This window comes from Medicago sativa, chromosome 5 (assembly GCF_051527215.1).
Source record: "Medicago sativa cultivar Bolivia chromosome 5, Bolivia_mono, whole genome shotgun sequence".
NCBI lineage: Eukaryota > Viridiplantae > Streptophyta > Magnoliopsida > Fabales > Fabaceae > Medicago > Medicago sativa.
Window position 1 is genome coordinate 80,533,119 of NC_140753.1, and position 24,316 is coordinate 80,557,434.

The 24,316-nt window shown below is 34.8% G+C and overlaps 2 protein-coding genes and 1 pseudogene across 3 annotated transcripts; 2 read left to right on the forward strand and 1 right to left on the reverse strand.

Annotated features, from left to right (window-relative positions):
- The first annotated feature begins 4,762 nt into the window (after positions 1-4,762).
- LOC146925590 (polyubiquitin 11-like) lies at positions 4,763-5,465 on the forward strand (annotated as a pseudogene).
- A 1,144-nt stretch (positions 5,466-6,609) lies between these two features.
- LOC146925591 (putative serine/threonine-protein kinase PIX13) lies at positions 6,610-8,577 on the reverse strand. The gene is made up of 5 exons (XM_085710469.1): positions 8,410-8,577; positions 7,904-8,313; positions 7,517-7,795; positions 7,278-7,401; positions 6,610-7,181 (listed from the first exon to the last, which is right to left on the reverse strand). The coding sequence occupies exons 1-5, from the start codon at positions 8,459-8,461 to the stop codon at positions 6,841-6,843; spliced, it is 1,206 nt and encodes a 401-aa protein (XP_085566595.1). The 5' UTR covers positions 8,462-8,577; the 3' UTR covers positions 6,610-6,840.
- Positions 8,578-13,519: 4,942 nt separating this feature from the next.
- On the forward strand, positions 13,520-24,137 carry LOC146925592 (uncharacterized). Of its 2 annotated transcripts, none has more exons than XM_085710471.1 (13): positions 13,520-13,873; positions 14,014-14,983; positions 15,130-15,342; positions 15,437-15,666; positions 16,042-16,116; positions 16,901-16,972; positions 17,054-17,152; positions 17,257-17,328; positions 17,412-17,526; positions 18,455-18,523; positions 19,848-20,208; positions 21,974-22,103; positions 23,322-24,137. In XM_085710471.1, the coding sequence occupies exons 1-13, from the start codon at positions 13,721-13,723 to the stop codon at positions 23,748-23,750; spliced, it is 2,988 nt and encodes a 995-aa protein (XP_085566597.1). In that variant the 5' UTR covers positions 13,520-13,720; the 3' UTR covers positions 23,751-24,137. The 2 variants fall into 2 exon arrangements, with proteins under 2 accessions (XP_085566597.1, XP_085566598.1); XM_085710472.1 differs by having other exon boundaries at positions 19,851-20,208.
- Positions 24,138-24,316: the final 179 nt, after the last annotated feature.

The following is a 24,316-nucleotide window of genomic DNA, read 5'->3' on the forward strand; positions in this document are numbered from 1 at the left end:
AAACCCAGTTCGGAACTTAAACTTGACAAACTGAGACAATAAAAACGTGTTTTGCACATTGACAGCAAAATCGCAGTTCAGCTGCGATTTCGCTTTGGGGAAATCTTTTCCACTTCGTATTCGATCCAATACTCTCCAAACTTGACCCTAATCATTACCTTATGATTACCCTATCATTGGAACACTAATTATTCATCAACTTACTGTATGCAAATTCAAAGGGTTCTCAAATCTATTAACAACCTATTACAATTATTAAACCCTAATTCTTAAACTCACCAACATCTCATCCAATTCCATGGTTCTAACCTCAAAACTACATCCAATAATCATCATATGGGTTATCTAAGGACTTTATATAATTTCTACATCAATTCAACAAGTTTTCATCATCTAATCATCAAATCTCTCTCAAAACCCTAATTCTCAAATTCTCACAAACTTTCCCCAACTTGTTAGATGCAATCTAATGATTTAACAACTTAATATTAATGCAAGATAGTCTCACCCTCACCTTAGATTAATTCCTGAATCAGCAGCATCGTTCTTCTTTCCTAAGGTATTCTCCTCTTCTCTTGACTTTTCTCTTCTCTTCTTTCTTGTTCTCCTCTTTTCCAAAAAAGCGGTTTTAGGGTAAACTCTTTCTAACTTAAGCTTCTCTATTTATAATACTAAAATATTCTTCCCAAATCTGTTTAAGCTCAACAACTTACTCTTCTTTCTATTCTAACCCCCAAATCCACTCACACTAATAATCCTCATATTCTAATAAATAATATTTCTCTACTAAATATATAATAATACACCAAATAACAAATATATATCTATAACAATTAACAAATATATTATGCTAGTAAATACCAACATATAACATAACAAAATACCACTCAACAAAATATATTAACTAAATTATAAAAAGACATCTAATCTCAACAAATCATATATCCCTCATATACATCATATAAATATATAAATATATTTTAAAACTAATTAAAATAATTAAATAAAAAGGAGGGTGTTACAATCCACATGGCCTCTATATGAGTCTGGTGTAGACAAACCCACCCGTGGTGCAAAAAGCATGGCGCATGGATGCATATCATCGCGATATCCACCCCACGCATCCTTGCTGCTTATACCCCTGAAGGCTGATACACCCAAGCCTGCAACAAAGACAACCACATATAAATATACAAACAATCAACACTTACATATGAAAAAACGAGCATAAATATTTATTTATACCTGCAACAAAGTCAAGTATCTTGATAGTTGACTGCAGCTCCAATGGGCAGCATGGTTAAACTCACTATACAAGTGACATAGTGCCGCAGCTCACCATGAAAAACTAGCAACAACCTCCAGGTCTCTAAAGTACCTCAGGTAGACAACATCCACATAGGTGGCGCTCTTGTCAGTGAAGAGTGTGATCCCCAACAAGTACATCAAATATATGCAAAGAGCCTGGTCCCGCAACTTCTGCACCTCCTCCTCCATACCACCTTCATTATCTAACTCAAACTGTAGCAAAAGACGCTCCTTAAAAATCATCCTCAAGTAGCTAAACTGTGCATGTGCACCTCTTGTCTCATTCACCTCGTCAAGAGCATCTCCTGGAGAAGACCCCAAATACCGAATCATCATCTCCACCGCATCGTCCCTTGAAATACTCTCGTGGGACAAAAGCATGTCATCAATAGGGAGATGCAGCAAACTTGCACATCATCAAGTGTCACTGTCATCTCCCCAAACGAAAGATGGAAGCTTGAAGTCTCCTCATGCTACCTCTCCACAAATGCAGAAATCAGGTCGTGGTCAATCTGGTTGTAGCTGGTATCCTAAAGCCAAGAAAGACCGATGGCACTCAGTCTGTCATGCCACCACCGTGCAGCCATGATAGGCCTGATATCGTCATCATGCATCGTATCAATCTTCTTCCCGTTGTTGATGCATTTTAAATTGGCTCGCCACTGCAAATAATTAAAAACAAAACATAAACAGTTGTGGACACTTGTCAAAAACGAAAAGGTGCCGAAGAAAACGAAAGCATGCAATGAGATGCAGAAAATAGAAACAGAAGAATGTGTTAAACATTACCATTCATTTTCCTATCGTGTAGCAAAAAGTATTTAATTCATTACATTTCTACGTCAAACACGACTATTCATTCTCTAATTGTGAAAACGTTAAATTTTTTATTTTATTATGCTTTTTTTAAATGAGAGATTAATTTATTCCCTTAAAAAAAATTGGAACTTAATTGACAAAAAAATTTCAATGATAAAAACTGATTAAGGGACTAAATTGTCTTGCCTTAATTTTATAAGAGAATCAATAAAATATGGCTAATGTTAACTTGTGCTCTCAAGACACATGTTAAGATACTCATTATAGAAATACACATATCAAAAGACGTGCATTTAACTTCTTAAAAGTTGTTATATTGTGTTTTCCAATGCAAAATTGCTCTATTTAGGTTGCTTAACATGTGCCCTAAGGACACAAGTTAACATGACCCATAAAATATTTTTATGAGGACTAAACTGTCTTCGCTCTTTATTTCGTTTTAAATAATTCAGGTTGGTGAAACAAATGTGGTTCAATCATGCGGGTATAGTGCGGAATACCCAAACAAACGGTACAAAAAGTTCCTATATTTTTCATATCTCCATAATAGAGAAGCTTTTCTGCACTTTCCAATGGGGTACTAACTCCACATCCAATTTCCACCGATCGAGAGACAATTCACGAACCTCTTGTGGACTTCAAAAGTCATCTTATCTTAATGAAGACAATTAGTACGATTAATTTAATGAGTCATTTTAGACTTTTAGTACAAAAGGATAAAACCGAAATTGGGTGTTTTTTCATCACTTTTTTCTCATAGCTTAAATAGTACGAGAGTAGAGGAAGAATAACATAAATTGCATATTAAAAATTGGGTTAATTAAGTTTTTGGTTCGTATAAATATCTGCAGTTTTGTTTTTAGTCCCCATAAAAATCATATTTTCAGTCCCTACAAAATTTTCCGCCGTTAGTGTTTTTAGTCCCTGTTGTTATTAAAATTTGTTTAATTATGCTTAAACTTCTAAATTTTGAAAAGATTTTTTACAGACATGTTCATAACATCGTAAGACACTCTTTTATAAAATCTTTTAATCTTTTAACATATAATGAATTAAATATGAATTTTTTTAAAAGCCAAATTTTCAAGATTATATTAATTAAAATTTGGACCTAATAATGAAATTTTGAGTTACTTTTTGGTGAAGGAACTTCGTATAATGTTTTACATAAGTATGTAAAAAATATGTTAAAAATTTAAAAGTTTAAGCACAATTAAGCAAATTTTAATTTTACAATGACTAAAAATATGTGTTGGTCCCTGTTAAATTAAAATTTGTTTAATTATACTTAAACTTTTATATTTTTAAATGATTTTTAACAAACATGTTAAGAACATTATAATAATCTCTTTTATAAAAAATTAGAATTTTTTAACATGTAATGAATTAAATATAATTTTTTTAAACACCAAAAATTCAAGATAAAACTAACGAAAATTTGGACCTAAAAATAAAATTTTGAGCTAACTTACTGCGACGGAACGTTTTATAATGTTTTAAACAAATATGTAAAAAATCATTACAAATTTAAAATTTTAAGCATAATTAAACAAATTTTAATTTAACATGGACTAAAAACACTAACGAAAAATTTTGTAGGGACTAAAAAATGTGATTTGTTTTTATAGGGACTAAAAACAAAACTGCAGATATTTATATGGACCAAAAACTTAATTAACCATTAAAAATTTGTAGCACAATCCAAAATATATGCATCCACACTATGTTAAGACCCAGAATAGCATAATACAAAATATGATATATCCAAAAAAAATCAAAGCAAAGTAAGCATTGTCCTCGTAAGTAGTTTAGGTCTATCCTATTGAGACATTATTGAATGCTTTTAACATCTTAACCACTTTGGTAACAATAATAGATTCTTGTTAACGAGTGTCACGGGTACTCTTTAAATATTTTTATTAAAGATTCTAATTTTCAATATAATATATACATAAATTTTCATAAAATCTTGCCACTTATAGTACTTAAAGAATGTCACCGTAGCATTCGTTAACATTTCTCATAACAATATTATTTTATATTGTGAAAAACATGAGAGATGTGGACCGATTTGAGTTGGTGCTATAAATAGGAATTGTATATATTCCTTTTTTTTTTTTTGAGGGAAGGAATTGTATATATTCTTAAGGCTTATTTGCACTTTTTGCCCCCTATTTTTTCAAAATCGGCGGTTACTGCCCCTTAACTAATTTAAATACAAAACAGCCCCCTAAGTTTGGATTCTATGGCAGTTTTGGCCCCCTGGTGCTTTTTTGACTTGGTCAGTGATGACGTGGCACCCAAACCCCTTATGTTTGGTGCCACGTGGATATTATTATTATTATTATTTTTTAATTTTTGCAAGCATTTTTAAAGTGGAAGAAATTAAAAAAAATGGAAGAAATTAAAAAAAAAAGGAAAAAGAAAATAGGGTCTTCACAAAGGGTTGGTTTTTATCTCAAAAACTTTTGCCTTTAATCAACATGTCCATCGCAAAATTCATCAGATCCATACTCAAAACGTTGGTTTTTATTTGTAATATATGATTCAATTCAATTTCTGGTGATAGATTCTGATTTATTTGTACCGATCTGTTGAATTAGATTCTGATTCAAGTTTTGATGTATCAATCTAATTCATGTTATGATGTATGATTTTACAGGACAAGGAAGGAATTCCTCCGGACCAGCAACGTCTCATCTTTGCCGGAAAGCAGCTCGAGGATGGCCGAACCCTAGCTGACTACAACATCCAGAAGGAAAGCACCCTTCACCTTGTCCTCCGTCTTCGTGGAGGCATGCAGATCTTCGTTAAGACCCTCACCGGCAAGACCATCACCCTCGAGGTCGAAAGCTCCGACACCATTGACAACGTGAAAGCCAAGATCCAGGACAAGGAAGGTATTCCTCCGGACCAGCAGAGGTTGATCTTCGCCGGAAAGCAGCTCAAGGACGGACCCTTGCTGACTACAACATCCAGAAGGAGTCTACCCTTCATCTGGTCCTCCGTCTACGTGGTGGTATGCAGATCTTTGTCACACTCTCACTCCCAAAACTCTTTCTTCTTGCAGAAAATGGAGACCCATTCAAATTCTTAGGAGAAGAATTTGTGGCAGATTTCAAAATTCCCTTGGGACTATAATGGAATTGATCTGGGTCTTTGTGGGGTGGTGATGGGTTTGATTTGGGTTCTGTTTTTGACTCTGTTTGTGTCTCTGTTTCTGAAACAATGGAATTGGACGAGTCATTGTTGATGTTGTTGTCTAACTTAAGTGCTCCATAGGTTGAAGAAGTGAGAGAAACAACATGGTTAATGTAAGGGTTTTTTTTCTTGGTTGATTTCTTTTTTGATGTGTTTAGAGGAAACACAACCCATGGATGAACAACCTCTATTTTCTTTTTCCTTTTTTTTTTAATTTTTTCCATTTTTTTTTAATTTCTCCAATTTCAAATATCCTGCAAGAATTAAAAAAAAAAAAAATAATAATAATATCCACGTGGCACCAAACATAAGGGGTTTGGGTGCCACGTCATCACTGACCAAGTCAAAAAAGCACCAGGGGGCCAAAACTGCCATAGAATCCAAACTTAGGGGGCAGTTTTGTATTTAAATTAGTTAAGGGGCAGTAACCGCCGGTTTTGGAAAGATAGGGGGCAAAAAGTGCAATTAAGCCTATTCTTAAAAAGTAAATAGGTATTATATTATATTTTTATGCATTCATAGGAATTGTATATATTTTTATGCATTCAAGTTACTTAAAGTTTAAAATTTGTTATTCCAACATAATATCCTATTTTTACCTTTTGTTACTTGTGTTATTGAAATAGTACATATTAACCTGACCCTTTTTTTCAAACACATCCTATCAAATGACCTATATATATTTGCCTAAACAATTTTATCCGTTGATATCTATGCGATTTCAACTTTTATGGCTCAATCTTCAACATTTATCACTTTCTTTCTAAAGTACTTATGAAACTCATAGTTGAGAATTGAGATGCAATTTTAGACTATATTAACCAAAAAAAGACAAATTTTAGAAATAATTATTAAGATTTTGTCGATGGAAACAAAACACTTGTATTTTCACTAAAATCAAGCTTGTCATGAGACTAAATAAATTCTCATACAATATAATAACTTGAAATCAAACAGAAAATAGATTCATTATTTTCTCATCAATAGCTACTCAATGTTATAGTTGAAGTTTGGAGTAAAGAATGTGATGCTTTGGTTAGCCTGACAGGTAAAAAGTTAATTCGAGCCATCTGAAATGGCTGAAGTTGAAGCTCCTGTTCTAGGCTTGGATGTGAAAATGCTATCAATAGTGTATAATGCTTTTATCAATGTTGCTTATACTATATATGGAGAATGTAAAGACTAGAGTATCTAAAACTACCTACTGGCTACTGCAGACTAAGATCAGACAGCACACCAACCAGATCCTATTCTTGTTACTTTTGACAATCTTTATATCAGTTTGTTTAAAATCCAAAATGAAAATTTGGGATTCTCTAATATAGAACTATAAGTACAAGATACAATACAATTACAATCAACTGACTAGAGGCATGCATATCAAATCCAGAACTCATCGAAGCCACAGCAGAAATGCACAAATTTCATTGCTAGCTACTTGAGTTCAAGGAAAATACAAAACGAACAGCCAATAGCCTCTCCATTAATTCACATATAAATAGGATTCATTAATTAATTTGCACCCCTCACCTCCACGGTTCTGTTAGTGGCAGCTTGAATTCCCTGCAACCTTTCCATAACATCCTTCATGGATGGACGCAGCCTGGGCTCAGGTGCAAGGCAACTTGTAGCAAGCTTAGCTATAGGAAGTGCAGCTTTGATTGGATACTTATCTCCCAATTGTGGATCCATAACCTTCTTCAATTTTTTTCTATCTTGTAATTCTGGTTTGATCCAGTCTGTTAGAATGTGACGTCCGCTTGGACGGTTGAGATCAACTGCTCGTAGTCCTGTGAGTATCTCGACCAAAACAACTCCAAACCCATAGACGTCACTCTTTACATATAGATGCCCTGCATAATAGTGCATAGATTTCAATTTCAAAGAGTTGTATGAATTTGATTTTGCAGTTAAAAACAATGAAGAGATGGGAGTGCATGCATATATACCTGTTTGCATATATTCAGGAGCTGCATAACCAGGTGTTCCCATCACTGTTGTTGACAAATGGGATTGACTAGCTGAAGGACCCAGCTTAGCAAGTCCAAAATCTGATATCTTTGCATTATAGGACTGCATGAGCATGCATGAAAATTCAATTAAAGTTATAATAAATAAACCATGAAGAATTAATTGGATCTTATCAGGATCAGGAAGAATAATAGGCATAGAAGAGTGAGTGACTGACCCCATCAAGCAATATATTGGATGCCTTAAAATCTCTGTAAATAATTTCTTTATCGGAGGTATGTAAAAAGGAAAGGCCACAGGCTGCACCAATAGCTATCTTAAGTCTGAGGTCCCAAGGAAGTGGTTGAACAGCAGCACCCCTTCCAAAGAGATGATTCTCCAAACTGCCCTTCTGCATGTATTCATAGACAAGAAGAAGATCTGTTTCCTCACAACAGTATCCCAACAGCTTAACAAGGTTAGGATGATAAAGGCGTCCTAGAAAATGTATTTCTGACTGCAAAAACCAAAAACCAAAAACCATTAGTTGTGAATATTATTAAGTATTAACCACCAGTTGACCTAGGAGAAGTAAGTAGTAAAGTCTGATGAAGCAAATACATACCTGCCATTCCTCAAGGCCTTGGTAGCCTTCAGTGTTCAACTTTTTGACGGCAACAGTGGTTCCACTAGAATTCCTGGAAGGAGATTCAAGCCATCCCTTGTAGACTTTACCAAAACCACCTTCTCCAAGGAGATTATCAATTCTGAAATTCTTGGTAGCAGTCTTCAATTCAGCAAAAGTGAAGACCCTGAGATTAGAAGTAGGTAAGATCTGACCACCAATTGAATAATCAGAGACAGAGGAGAAGTTGCTTCTGTTTATGGAGGATGACATGTTACTGCCGCTGCTTCCACTACCACTTCCATAAGAAGTAGAATTAAAAGTAGTTCTTGTTGTGGTCGTACTACTATTAATACCATAGCTGCCACTGGTGGCCGCTTGGGAATAAGAAGATATCCCTGCAGGTGTGACTGCATACAAACATGCTATGCTAGTTAGAAAGAATCAGAAATTAAGTGATAATTGAAAAAGAAGAAGTTGAATGAATTATTATTATTACGACTTACCGGTTCCAGTTGGAATTGGATTGTTAGGTGTCGAACTCCAGCAAATCCCCATTGAAATGAAATCAAAGCTGTCTGTGAGTGAGTATGCAAAAAGAAGGAAGAAAGGAAGAGGTTACCTTGGCTTAGAGTGTTTGTTTCTAATTCTATTCTATTAGTCAATCAATCAATGAATCAAACCATTTTTTTTCTTTTCTTTTTGTTGAGCACACACATACGCGCTTTTTTTTATTATAATAATATAATATGCTTTTGTTTGTTTGTTTGTTTTGTTCAATAATTATTAAAGTTAACTTTCTTCGTCTGTCTACCACTAATTCTTTCTTTCTTTGCTCGATCTAGTATGTATGTGTACGATGTAATACTACTACTACTACTAGTTTTTAACAAACAAAATAAAATGCAAGAAAATAATGATTTGTTTTGTTTTGTTGAATGAATAGAAGAAAGTCACATGTGGAATAATGCCATGGAACAAGTCAGTCATAGAGAAATTAAGAGGGAAAGCCTACCATACCATCCACTCTCTCTCTCTCCAGAGAGGTAAAAGTCAACTTAAGTTTAGTCATGAGTCAAGGTCAGACATTAGAATTTGAATCAAACGCAAAGGCAACCTCTATTGCTATGCCTCTATCTTATTCAACACAACACGCAACACACCACGGGTTGAGGGGACCACTACCACCAATATTATTATTATTATTACTTTAAAAAAGAAGACTCGTTTTAGTCGTGATCCATAACAAATATTGTCGTCCATTAAATTTACAGTACATGTATGTATGTACACCATCAAAATATATTAAACGGAGTAGTAGTACTTCACAAATACTCCCTCCGTCCCTTAATACATGACCTAGTTGACAATATACATTATTGACTTAACATACTTTGACCATATTTTTCTACTAATTCACAAAGATAAATAATATCATGTAAGATGTCGTTGGATTCGTCTCGCTGAATATTTTTAAAATATTAAATTTTCGTAATTTTATTTAGTAGAGAATTGAAGATATCAAAAATAAAACATATGCATTGATATGTGTGTTGGAGTCAACTAGGTCATCTAATACGGGACGGAGGGAGTACTTCATAATAGATAATTTATCACTATTTAAATAAAGGGAAATGTTAACTTGTGCCCTTAAGGCACAAGTTTAGAAGCCTAATGTGGAAATAATGTATTGGAAATGCGTGCATTAAATTGAATCTTTAATGTTTTAATGAATTGAATGCACAAAGTTTAAGAGAATATTTATTTTTTTAGATATCTTAACATGTGCCCTAAGGGCACAATTTAACACTACCCTTAAATAAAATACTAGTAGAATAATTTTATTAAGTTTAGGATTCGGAATTCTCTCTCATTTCATAGAAATTGAAATACAAGTCCCTCGTCATTTCTACGACAGAGACTTGGATTGCTTGCAGCTACAAAACAGAGCATCCCCACTCAATTTTTCTTTAACTAACTAACTAACACTTATGTTTAAAATATTTCCATTTGCTTCACCTTTCTTTCCCGGATTCATTCATTTTTCCCGTCAAAACGTGTGAACTCAACCGTGTCTATCAAACCGCAACAGTCAATGGATTCACTTTATACCAAAGAATTCAGTGCACATACAAACAATATGAAAAAAAAATTGATTTTGTCCAAATTTAGGATGAATTATGGTCACCATAAGGTGAACCATAAATGCTCAACCAGTCTCTCCACCCTTAATTATTAAGCTTACTTTCTACTTATAAAATCCGATACTTTTGTTCCAACTTTTGTTCCAACAACGACCATAGATATTGGTTTGGAGTTGAAGATCAACTTAGAGAAAGTAAGTATCCTCTCCATTTGTCATTAAAAAAGATATAAACATAAAATAGGCAGGGGATCCTATCCAATGTAAGTGATTGGAGTATTCATTTATATGCTATGGGACTGATAAATACTTCAAGACAATAATTACATCAGGCCTCAAGTTTTATATTACTACTGTTTATTATTTTGCAAGTCCTATCCAAATCGATGTAGGAGATGTTGAATGAATTATGTCCATGAAAAACGATAAGACATGTTGAATGATACCAAACAATCATAAGTTTTATAACATTGAAATGACATTCTTCAAACCTCCAATAAAATTAGCCTATGTATTCAATTTATAGGGCTAAATAAGTTTTCAATCTCTATAAATATATCATATTTTATTTTTAGTCGGTCAAAAAAATTTCTTCAAAAACATGTTCTTTTAATGTTTTTTGTTTTCATTTTTGGTCCCAACTAAATTGATATCAACCGTGGGTATCAATTTATATTTTCAAATCATTGAGCATTCATGCTTGGTTTTTTTTAAAAAAAAAACAAGGACATGAAACATTATAAAGAGTTGATTGTTCCAAATTTTCACTAGATTGGTATCATTGAACAAACCTAAAAAAACTACAAACAAACATGATTGCAAAATCACATGTGTATTTTAATTTAGTTTTAGTTTGGTTATTATCTTGTTGCTGGAGACGCCGAGTACGTGGAGGTCTTGCTAATATTTGATGTTCATTGGACATCTCTTTTTAGTAGTTTCTATAAACTTAATGTTGATGCAACAAGTCCGATAGAGGGAGGCAAGTGGGGTATTGATGTTGTGGTGATAGATAATGAAGGTGTTGCCGTTGCTCACAAGTCTTTTTATTATCAAATTCAGAGGTTGCAGAAGTTTTAGCTATGTGAAAAGGTTTGGAATTTGCAAAAGACATGTCTTTTATGAATTTTAAAGCATTATTAGATGCTTCTAATGTGGTTTTGGCGTTGAATGTGCATTGACAATCTCCCACGTATATTGGTTATATTATTGGAGATTGTATTAGTTTTAATGTTTGTTTTCGTAACTTAAATTGTTTGCATGTTAGGCGTAAAGTCAACCATGCTTCTCGTCATTTAGCTAAATACGCTTTTCATAATTTAGTTACACATAGACAGAGACAGATTTAGGAATACATTTCAAGTGTGGCTAAATAAGTAGCAACTGAAAAAATGACCGATTTTTAATATTTTATACCTTGGTGATTGAAGTTTTGATCACTATTTCTGTCACTAAATGATTTAGAGACCGATTTCTACTCCAGTGACTGAATTTTCAGTCATTGTTCTGTCGCTAGACATATTAGCGACCGATTTTTATTCCTCATCTTGTATTTATGCAGTCTTGCCTTTTGATTTATTATCGGACTTGAAATTGTCTTTAATGTCAAAGAACATAATGTAGACATAAATGTTTGGTACGAAAGAAAAAAATAGACATAATGTATCTAATCTAATAGTCGTAAAACAAAAACTTCTACATATCTATCTAATAGTTTTGAATCGGAACTTCTACATATCTATCTAATATTAATATCAAAACTTCTCGTTTTATGTTAGATAATTGTAAAATAAGTCTCTGTGAGCTTAACTCAGTTGGTAAGGACGATGCATAATATATGCAAGGTTTAGGGTTCGAACCCCGAACACCACCAAAAAAAGATAATTGTAAAATAAGAAAACACAACTTAATTTTTTTTTTAAAAAAATCAACATAAAAACTGCACGAAAGCAAGGCATAATAAAGGTAATCTTATACAAAATAATGACATCTAATTACCTTCATGATTTTGATCACTTCAAACTATATAAGTAATGACAACATTAGGGAAGATATAATTCGTAACCCACTACTTAGACAATATGCTTATATGGCTAATCAATATGGTCTGTCTCAAATTTTGATTTTGAAAACCGAGGGTGATTCACCGTAGAATGGTTGGGATTGGAAATAGTACTGATGTTTCGAGTGTAGTTTGTGATGAAGATTTGCGTTTGAGTAGACGATGATTGTGCGTTGGATTGCTTCAACATGATGTTTACGATAGTCATTGTGAATTTTTTGAAGGTGAATCTTCTGCGTAATTCTGAAGGGTATATTTATTACTTGAGATTTTTCTATTGTAGATGTCGAGGTTTTAGGGTCCTTGATTATCTAGTATTGAATGTTTGGCTTGCTGCTTTGTTTTATCTTTCGGGGATGGAGTGATGGAACCACGTAAACAAAGCAGCAGGATTTAACCCTTAATGAGTGATCCAACCTTTTTTTTTTTTTTTTTAAAATTCAACTACTAATATTTAATGTTCTCGTATCTATTACAAGGCACCCTTTCGCTTGATATGTCCCTTACACACACAAAGTGAAAACATTTTCTTATGTGAGAATAAGAAAAACACTAGTCAACCATTAAATCAAAAGTAGATAGTTGTGATCAAAAAATCTCATTTAAACGCATGTGTCTTTTATCATTCTGTTGTTTTTCATAAACCCATTTTACATTTTTATCTTCTTCAACCCACAATCATATGCAACATGTGTTTCACAAAACACTTGAATTACTGTTAAAAGATCCAGAGAACGCTCTTGCAAACAAATTGAACAAACACCAAACACTTCAAATAAAAAAAAAAACATGAAAAACGTTCATCGTTTCTTCACAAACATAAACACAAAAACTACGTACTTATTTGTGACATTCAAAATAGAACATTGCGAAAAGGAATAATATCACAAAGATCATAATTGCTATGATCACGAGGGCGATACTGAAATCAACCATATTGGTTCACATTATTCAAATGGAATTGTGAAATTTCGATTTAGGATCAAAGTTTGTTTGGATCTGATTCAGATAGAGAAAGAGAAGGGAATAAACAAATGATATACTAGTAAAAGACACAAATTTTTTTAAATGAAACTATTTTGGGTTGAGACACCATCTCTTCACTCTAATTTTTAACCTATTGCGAGTTTGGAAATTCAACTCACCTGAGTCGAAACTCATAACACCTGTTTTTTATTTTTATTTATATATTTTTTTATTAATTTTTGTGTGAGTTTTGTCTGCGATTGAAGTAATGGACACACAATTAAAAAAAAAAGTTTAAAAATCAATAGGAAATATGGAATTGAGATAGAAATTAAACACACTTGATCTCCTCATGGAATATGCATGAAATTAACAAGGATCTTTTCATTTAAAAAAAAAAATCTGAGGATTAATTAAAAGAAAAATAGATGGCAAAGCTTTTATTATTTATGAAAAAGAAAGAAATAAAGAAATTGGTGAGAGACACGCACAGAAGAGTTGATTGAAGAGAAAAAAGGAAGGGAAAATAGAACAGGAGTGGTAATTTTGAAATATGGTGATTGATTATTATTGATTGGCGATCAATCCAATTCAATTGGTATCTGTCTGAATTGTTCTGATCTAATCTCTTTCTACTTGTGCTTCAATGGCATCATCTTCGTCGTCGTCAGCGCCTAATGTGGATCTGTTCGATGCTTATTTCCGTCGTGCCGATTTGGATCGTGACGGCCGTATCAGCGGTGTCGAAGCCGTCTCTTTCTTCCAAGGCTCCGGTTTGCCCAAAAAAGTCCTTGCTCAGGTCAGAGCTCACCTCTTTCTTTCCTTTTTAATCTTAATAACTTCTAATTCATTCATTCACACTATACTATAGGGTAGTTGTTAGTTATTATAGTATGTATCAATCTAAATGAATCGCAAATCCAATCCAATCCAATCCAGATTTGGGAATTTGCAAACACAAATCAGAGTGGTTTCCTAGGTCGTGCAGAGTTCTACAATGCACTTAAACTTGTTACCGTCGCACAGAGCAAGCGCGAACTCACTCCTGAAATGGTTAAAGCTGCATTGTATGGTCCAGCTGCATCCAAGATTCCTGCTCCTCAGATCAATTTTGCTGCCACTGTCACACCCCCATCCGCTGCACCAAATCTTGGACCAAGGGGACCTCTTCCAAATCAAAACTCTCAGCCAACTCCGTTAGTAAGGCCTCTGCAAAATATGTCTGCCAGTCTACCCACTCAAGGACTTCCTGCTGTTTCTGGACCTCGCCCTGCAGCTTCCTCTGCCTTCCCTGGGTATGGCAACATGCCTCGAGGACCTCTGCAACAACCACAACTAACGTCCTCTCAGCTACCAGTTAGAGGAACTAGTCCCGTTGCAATTACAACATCTGCTTCAACTGTTGCACCCCTCACACCTACTTCATCTGCTAGTAAGCCATCTGATACTTCTGTCAATGGTATAATTGCTTCTGATTCATTTTTCGGAGGGGATTTGTTTTCAACCACCTCATCTCAGCCTAACCAAAACAATTCTCCACAAGGATTTTCATCTGCCATTGTTCCTGTATCTGAAGGGAGCCAGAGTTCTATTAGGACCACCACCCCTGATTCTTTGCAGACCTCACTTGCTACTCACTCTGTTCGTCCACATCTTCAGCAGAACCAGCCCGCAGTGAATCAGAACCAGCATGCCTCGGTTCAGGCGCCTAATATGCCCACTTCATCTGGACTTCCAGTTAGATTGCAGGATTCTGTGTCAGGTCAGCACCAATCTCCATGGCCAAGAATGACTCAGACTGATGTTCAGAAATATACAAGAGTATTCATGGAAGTAGACAGAGATAGAGATGGGAAAATCACCGGGGAACAGGCGAGGAACTTGTTTCTTAGTTGGCAATTACCAAGAGGTATATTTTCTACTTCCTTTCCATTTGTTTGGATCAGGAGTAAGACAAATTCTCTGTTTTTCTACCTCTAGTGTTCTGGCTGTAATTTCTCAATGTCTAGCTAATTCGCTGATCATTTTTTGCATGCCATGTTTTATGTTTTCCAGAGGTTTTGAAGCAGGTCTGGGACCTATCTGATCAAGATAATGATAGCATGCTCTCTCTCAGAGAGTTTTGGATTGCACTGTACCTAATGGAGCGACACAGGGAGGGACGCGCTCTTCCAAGTATACTTCCAAATAACATTCTTCCTGATATACCCACGACTACTGGTCAACCTGTCAATCTCCACAGTCCCGTAACTTGGGGAAATCAGTCAGGTTTGTACCAAAGAACTAGCATGCTTTTTTGGGGTATTATGGAAGCTATTTGGTTTTATAATTTCTTTTCTCTTCCTCTTTTTATCTTTGAAAGGTGTTCAACAACATCAAGGGATGACTGGATCTGGCGCTCGACAACTCAACCCTACAGCAGGTCGGCCACCAAGGCCGGCTGCTGTCCCTCCATCTGATGAAGGAACTCAAAACAAGCAGCAGAAATCCAAAATTCCAGTCTTGGAGAAGCATCTCATAAATCAACTGAGTTCAGATGAGCAAAACTCAATTAACTCGAAGTTTCAAGAAGCAACAGAAGCTGATAAGAAGGTAACTACTGTATATTTTTTTCTTTTCAACATTATGTTGTGCCTTAGGAGGTTTTAGGGAATAAGTGGCCTTTGTTGGGGATTGAACCTCCCGCTGACACAATCACCGTGATCAATCTTAAAAGACTTCGGACAGGGACAGTCAAGCTATATCAGTACCCCCTCAATGAATGACATGTTTCTTTGTTTATCTTTTTCCGCTAACATAGCTGCTGGATTTTGTTTTAATCTGATTGTAAAACTTACATATTTACATGTGCTTCCTAAACGGTTTGCTTACCTATTGGCTGACTGCCAAATATTCTTGATTACAGTCTAATCCGGTTCAATTTGATCAAAGGCAATTCTCATCTCTTTACTCTTTTGTTAACTGCAGGTAGAAGAACTTGAGAAAGAAATAGTGGAGTCCCGAGAGAAAATAGAATTCTTCCGTGCAAAAATGCAAGAACTTGTAAGTGTTTTCTTTGCTTCATACCTTTATGCCTTTTTAAAATTCTATCCTGTTTAAGTTGTGCTCTATTTTATCTTTTTGGCAGTTTCTTTTCTCGATAAACCGGTGTTTTGTTTATGTGTACAGTGTATCTTGATTTGCAGGCTAAGCCAGAACCATATAGATGTACTGATATAGCTAGTAATTGAAATGTAATTTGGGAGACAGATTGTTTACCATTGGGATTTATTGTACTCGTGAAATAATGGATCTCGGCAAAAACTTTTACAATGTGATTTGATTTATTAAGCTCTAAGGATGCAAAATATATGTAGGCTGTTATTATTGTTATTGTAAATATCATAGATTCTTTGACCAAACTAACCATTCCTTACTATAGACCTAATGAACACAAATACGTAGACTCCCATCTGCTTGTTAGGTTTCTGTTTCTTATATATTGATTAATTCGGAGAAAGTAAAAATAGGCTCAGGGAAAGGTCTTCTGCTCAATTCTCCATTAATAGACGTTATACCCTTCGTTCAGCTTTTGGCTGCTTCTCTAGATACCTAGGGACTATTGGCCCAGAAGAGCGATGCCTACGAAATAGATATGTTCTATTGTGAACCCAGGCGGTACTCTTTTGTGTATTTATACAATAGAATCGTGGATACCTAGAAGAGAAAAACACATTAGAGCTGCCTTTCATGCTCTGCATATGTCTAACAATGTCATGTTAATTAATACTCCTTTCTTTTATTTTCTCCTTTTTTAAACGAATTTCTGGTTTTCTGCCTGCAAAAGGTTATATACAAGAGCCGATGCGACAATCGTCTTAACGAGATCTTGGAAAGGATATCTGCTGATAAACATGAGGTATTTTTCTATAGCATTGCATGTATCCTTATCAGACCTATAACGTTAATTTTTATAATTGGCTCAATATATTAATTTCAGGTAGACAATCTAGCAAAGAAATATGAAGATAAATATAAGCAAGTTGGAGATGTATCATCCAAGTTGACAACGGAGGAAGCCACATTCCGTGACATACAGGTGCAAGAAAATATGGCTTTTTCTTTGATTCATAGAATATATGCTGACACTTTTTTTTCCCGCATTTTGCATCACTATATCACATTATTTTATTGTATTTATAGGAGAAAAAGATTGAATTATACCAAGGGATTGTCAAGTTGGAACAGGATGTAAATACTGATGACACTGTACAGGTATGTTTGAGTATGACCTGTTCTGCACATCCATCATGAGTTTTTTTCCTTCCATATCTGATCTAGTCAAATACAATTTTCAGGTCCGTGCTGATCGCATCAATTCTGACTTTGATGAACTGGTCAAATCTCTAAATGAACGGTGCAAGAAGTATGGATTACGTGCAAAGCCCACGACATTAGTGGAGCTACCCTTTGGTAATTTCAAATTTATAGTTGTTACTATATCCTTTCAAGTGATTTTTTATTTACTATTCCTTTCAAGTGTTACCAAGCCTTTTCATGTCTCTAATTTTATTATATGATATTTGTTGCATTAGTGTTGTTGATATTTAGTTTGAGGAAGTACCCTTCAATTGCTGAACTACCGGTTTTGTATCAGCATGAAAACTTTTTCAGCCAGCACAACTTGATATTAGTTGCCTGATCAAGTGGCATGGCATTTAACACATACTGTTTAATGATTTTCTTATTTAACTTTTGAACTACTTTGTGGCACAATTCTGTATGGAAAAGCTCTATATAATCTTATATAACTATTGTTGCTGCTTATCACAAATGTTTTCTCATCATTATTTTTTGAAGAATCCATTTAAAACAAATATGATAATGGGTTGCTATTGACATTAAATTAGATATATGGTTCTTCATAATAGGGACTACTATAATTGTTATCAAATGTTGTATTAGTGATTTGGTTGTATGAAAAGATATGAAAGTTGAAATTGGTTGATGTTTCTGAGAATCGTGTACAAATAAACTACATATTTGATCCAAATAAAAATCCTTTTGTTGCATTTATTTACTTTTATTTGAATTAAGCTCAGTAAACTCTTCATTGCCTGCAAATTGATTCTTAATTTTTGCTAAATTGATCTGCTTTATTGTTTTTCACATGCTAGGTTCATTGTTGGCCTCTTGATTCAGTTATCACCTTCTCTTATTTTGCTTAATTTAGTTTGTGTCATACCATTTCTCTTTGCTTTGTTGTACCCTGCTCACCAGTCTCATGAGTCATCTGCCCCCATTCAATATATATATATATATATATATATATATATATATATATATATATATATATATGTTTTTCTTGTATTATATGGCCTCACTCAAATTAATCCTTTAGGCTGGCAACCTGGTATCCAAGAAGGAGCTGCTGATTGGGATGAGGATTGGGATAAGCTTGAAGATAAAGGTAACCGAAATAACATAATTAGATCTGATATTCTATTAATTACTAAAAATAAAATAAAAATGATATGCAAATTGTGTGGCATCTGGCATAAATTTTGAGATTTTTTTGTGAAAGGTTATGAAACCACGTTGACATGGACACTAGGCTAATTATCATTTTATCTGGGGGATTAGTGGATACATGACTCTCATATTGGATGTCGTAGCACCTATAGTAGAAAAGATGGTGGAAACTGGGCTTAGGTGGTTTGGGTATGTAGAGAGAAGACCTGTAGATGTTGTAGTAAGGAGAGTAGATCAGATGGAGGATAGTCAGATCACTATAGGCAAAAGTAAACATAGAAAAACTATAAGAGAAACTATTAAGAAAGATCTAGAGATTAACGAGTTGGATCGAAATATGATTTATGGTAGAACATTATGGCGTAATTGGATCCATGTAGCCAACTTCATTTAATGGGAAAAGGCTTGGTTGTTGTTGTTGTTGTTGCATTTTTGGTTTCAGGCAGCACGGTTTGTTGTTGCATTTCGTCTATGAAGTATTACAGTGTGCATTATTTTCTTCTTTTGTTGTCTTTTTGTTTAGTTCGCTTGGTATATTTCTATTCTTCTTAGCTGTATTTACCCCTCTCTATTAGGATTGAATGCGTATGTACATGTGATGCACAATTTAAGGCTTTGTCAATTTTTACCTGTATTGAGGCAAAACTGAATTTCAAGGCATGCCTACTCACAACACATGCATTTTTATCAGCTGAAAATGATAATAACAAAAGACTAAGCAAACTGGTCAAAATCCGATCACACACACACACACACAGAGTTAATGATATTTGTAACTATATAATTAATGGATGAGACAATGAAGTAGTATACTCAGTTGAATATTGCAATTGGGTGCTACATAAGTAGAACCTGAAGAAGCTGGCCGGTATATTATTATTCTTATCTATACGGTCAGTTCCTAGCTTTTCTCACTTACTCTGCCCACGTATGCACCTCTCTTGCATCTGTAGTTCTGTATTTCTTTTACACACTACTTCGCCAGCTGTTGAACTATACTTCTTTGTGCTATGTTATGTATTCATTTTCTAAGCTTACCTGTTTGTCTAATGGAAGAGTTTGATCATTTTGAACAGTTATATGGTTTAGGAAAAATGATAATCCAAAATTAGGTTATAAGAGATATTATATGATGTTGGTGAGATTAAAATTATGGGTCACTGCAATTTCCTCATTTTCTGGTCTCTATCCATTCTCTTTTGAAGAATGTTGGAAATATATGGATAATTTCTTAGTTATCTACCCTGTTTTCTTTCTTCTAGCAGAATTTACTCTTGTCAAAGAATACACTCTCGATGTGCAAAACACCATAGCGCCTCCAAAACAAAAGCAACCAAAGGCTGTGAACGCAAAAGCTTTGGATGTTGACAGTCCAAAATTTGTAGCGTCGCCTAAGAGTGATGATAAATCAGAAAAACCTCAGACTACAAATGAACAGGGAGTAGGCAACGGATCTGTTTATAACAAAAGTGATGATGGGTCTGCGAAAAGTGCTCCTAATAGTCCATTTGCAAGCAGTACTATCGGAAGTCCGCATAGGGACTTTGTTGATTCTGACATTCGAAAGACTTCCGGTGAAGATAGCTCACCCCGTAATCAAGATGATGCGCAAGAAACCCAAAGGTATGGATTTTAAGATTTGCACACTAGTTTTTCAAATCATGAGTAACTCAAGTTGCTCATTTGGATTTTACTGATCATCTATATTCTCTGTGCCTTTTTCAAGTTTGTGGTGATCACAGTGATTGTCATTGTATAAAATGGTGATTATTTGTAGGAGAATGCTAACCAGTGCCCTAAGGGCAATGGTTAAGCATCTAAAACAAGTTTTCATGAAAAAGTTGTGTAATCATTACTTTTCAAAAGTAACATCTTATATTTCCAAGACAAAATTTCTATTTGTAGATTCCTTAATCATTGCCTTGAGGGCACTGGGTAGCAAAACCCTTATTTGTATTACACTTTTGCATCCACCTAGCAAGTTATTCTTTTTGGGTAACTTATGCATGACATTGTATTAGAGCCCCTGTGATTTTGATCAATAGGATAGGAGTTTGATCCTTGCTGCCCCATTTTTCTGATCGTATAGTTAACGGTAAAGTGTTCATGTGTGTTGTACGTTTTCCAACTCAAAGGGCTTTTGTCTCCACATGCGCGCAGAGCGCATGTGCGTTAGAGACCTGCTAACAGCTTAGGCTATTCCGAGTTTATACACACACACACACACACACACACACACACACACAAATATATATTTATATTTATAGTTGTCATCTGTAATATATTGTGCATCAATAGAGAATCGCAGTTTAGTCATCACTTCAACAGTTTTGGACCTTCATTTTTTCCCAAATAATTTATAGATGAACAGTAATACTATCATCAGCGCACCCATGTATGCGTGCGCATACCTTTCCTCACATTTGTATTGAGTCTACTATCCTCCACTTTTGCTTGGGCAAAAAACCTATTTTTCCAACTTGACAGAAAACCCATCTGTCAAAACTCGGTTAAATATGAGGATGCGAACCTTCTCATATTTGGGCTGAAGCGAGCATGTTAGCATCCTCCACACAATCATTCTACCTTTCACTTAATAGAATTTTATTTTATCATAGCTTTACCCGTTGGAAGTTTTTGAGACATCCATGCTTTCTCTCTTTACTTAATTGTTTATTTCCTTGTTGACTAAATCACCCCCTCTCACTTTCACTGAGTGGTTTTTGCAACTTGAAAGGACGCATGCAGGTTTTGTACGATTTTATTACTGATTTAATTTGTTTCATTTAAACTCAATCTTGTGCACAAAAAAGGTAACTTTTTCGGATAAAATCTCAAATAAAGGAAATTTCCACATCTGCGAGGGCAGGAAAGGAAACATAGTGAAAATGGGATATGCAGCATACCATTCATGGATTTTGAGAGCATAAGCCTCTGAAGAAATAGAATTAAAGGAAAATCAGTTGTTTATATGCAAAAAAGGAAATAGAACACAATGAGGACTGCATTCCACCTTGCCACTTCAATGCTAAATGTCATACAGGGGTCTTACTTACGTAGAAAATTTAAATGGCCACAGTATATTATGAACTAGTTATAGTATGCATTAAAAACTCTTTGATGGATTAGAAAATAGCATTAGATTGATGTGACTTTTGCAAGCATGTGCATGATACAGAATTGAGTTTTGGTTGTTGTTGTTATGCGTGATAAGGTAGTTTATTCCCAACTGTAGAATGGAAAGGTTATTTATTTGTTTAAAATTGGTTTTGGTTCATGTCCGTGTCCACGGTTACCAATATATGCGTCATGTTATTTTTTTTTTGGTATCAGATAGATTTTGTGATCTTGGAAAATAATTGTTTGGTTTATAATCTTGCATATGCAGTGATCATGGTGGTGAGAAGTCTGTGTTTTCTGAAGAAAGAGTTTTTGACGAACCTAATTGGGGAACCTTTGACACAAATGATGATATTGATTCAGTTTGGGGATTCAATGCCAGTAGCATCCCTAAGGAGGTATGCAAGCTCTTGCGTGTAAAGTGGTTTTTCTGCAAAATCCTTTCTTTTGAAGGGCACATCTTTTTAAATTTCTCCTGCTGTATTCTAACTTGTCAAAACCAATGATGGTGGTTTAATTACTGCATTTCTCCTGCTTGATTCTAACTTGATAGTGATGTTATTTTAATATTTTGGAAGCGCTAACCTGATCATAGTCTAGCACACAACACCTATTTATACCAGTGATCTAGGAAAAGTCGCCAAACTAGTACCATTACTCAACATGATAAAACTCCTAGCAGAAAAGTGATAATATGATATTCTAAAACCTTTCTCCTCAAATTGAAGAATTACCAAGGTATCAGCTTGTTATAAACTTTTGTCAAGAAAAAGCTAGTTAAAAATAAACCCACAACAATATAATTTTTTTTATAAACTTAGTAACTATAAGATAACAAAACATATAATTTTAACAGGCTTCCCAAAAAAGGGCTCTTAAATAATGTTTGTAAAACAAAAGGTGGTTGTCCCCGTGAGCTTAGCTCAGTTGGTAAGGACAATGCATAATATATGCAAGGTCCGAGGTTCGAACCCCGGACACCAAAAAAAAAAAAAAGGTGGTTGGGATGAGGCACATGTAGAGGAGTTAGTCAAAGTATTCCATAGCTATGGGCAAAAAGACAATGTTGGACTGATGCTTACTAGGAACAGGTCACCATTCAGAACTGTCAGAATCGTGGTTGTCTTATCTAGTTGATTCATACACTCGTATGAGTTTAAGACTCTAGTTATCAAAGTTTGGATTAACTCACGTACAATATCATTTGTATAAACTTGAGTAGATTCAATTAGACTCACGGGTTGGAGGACGATTGAACAAGTCTACAATATTTTTCCAAAAATGCCTAAAATGACAGTGGTGCAGTTTTTTTCTTTCTTTCTTTTTTTCTTTTCTTTTCAATTCCACAAATACAGCTGATATCCCAACACGAGCTAATCTCCAAAGGAGGTGATTGATGTTGTGTCGAGTCTCAACTCCTTTTGCAAGGTTCAAGAGATCTTGATAGCTACACAATACTTATGACTGATATGAATTCATGGTTATTTGGTTTTTAGAAATTGATAGCTTTTATAAAATTTTATGATTGTGCCTTAGTATCAAAGGGTTAGATGTCATTCTTTTATACTCTTAGTAGTCTACTGATTGCTTTTGGACATTTGTTTATACTTTTACAGGAGAGAGAGCTTGATGGAGCTGGAGACAACTATTTCTTTAGTTCTGGAGACCTGGGCCTCAACCCCATTAAAACATCTTCACCACAGGCTGCTGATCTCTTCCAGAAGACCAGTGGATTCAGTTTTGATGATTCTGTTCCAAGCACCCCACTTTTCAGCTCAAGCAATTCCCCGCAAAGGCCTAAGGACTGGTTGGAAAACGCTTTTGACTTTTCAAGATTTGATTCATTTAGCACACACGATAGTGTATCTTTACCTGCTCGGGAAGCACAACCACCAGTACGATTTGATTCTGTCCGCAGCAGTGCGGATTTTGATCATGGTTTTCCTGCTTTTGATGACTCGGATCCCTTTGGCTCTGGGCCTTTTAGGACTTCATCAGAAAGTCAAACTCCTAGAAAAGGATCTGATAATTGGAGTGCTTTTTAGTATTGCAATTCTACCACAAATTCATGTGTTATTTCTGTCTTCAGGCGTTCCGATATTTGCCTCTGGTGGAGTGAGTTGTGCATCTTTCTGTGTGGCACCTCTTATTTGTAATGTATTCTTTGTATTTAATCCTGTGTATTCCATATCCCTCTGTTTTTCTTTGGCGTGGGGCTTGGGTTGTGTTAAACCCAGCGATCCCACTTGATTTCTTAAATTGGAAGTGAAGGTCTGTTCATATTTTTGGCTTGTTCGTTGATAGTTTTCCATAGAGTCTCCGTTAAAAGTATCCCCACCTGATGAGATCGGGGGTATTGATATGACTATTTGATTTTAGTTTTGTTCAAACTTTAACGATCGAAATTTTATTATAATTCTTTTTTTAGTGAATTATAGCTTGAACTTCATTTGTCTAATTAATTGCATAACTGATAACCTTCATCTCAACAAGGGTTGCTTTTTCAGGCTCATTTATTTGTTTATTTTTATCTTTTTGTGTGCAATGGATGAAAGTGCGACACTTGAGTTTTGATCTTCAAATCGGCCAAGGCTTCCGTGATGTATACTAG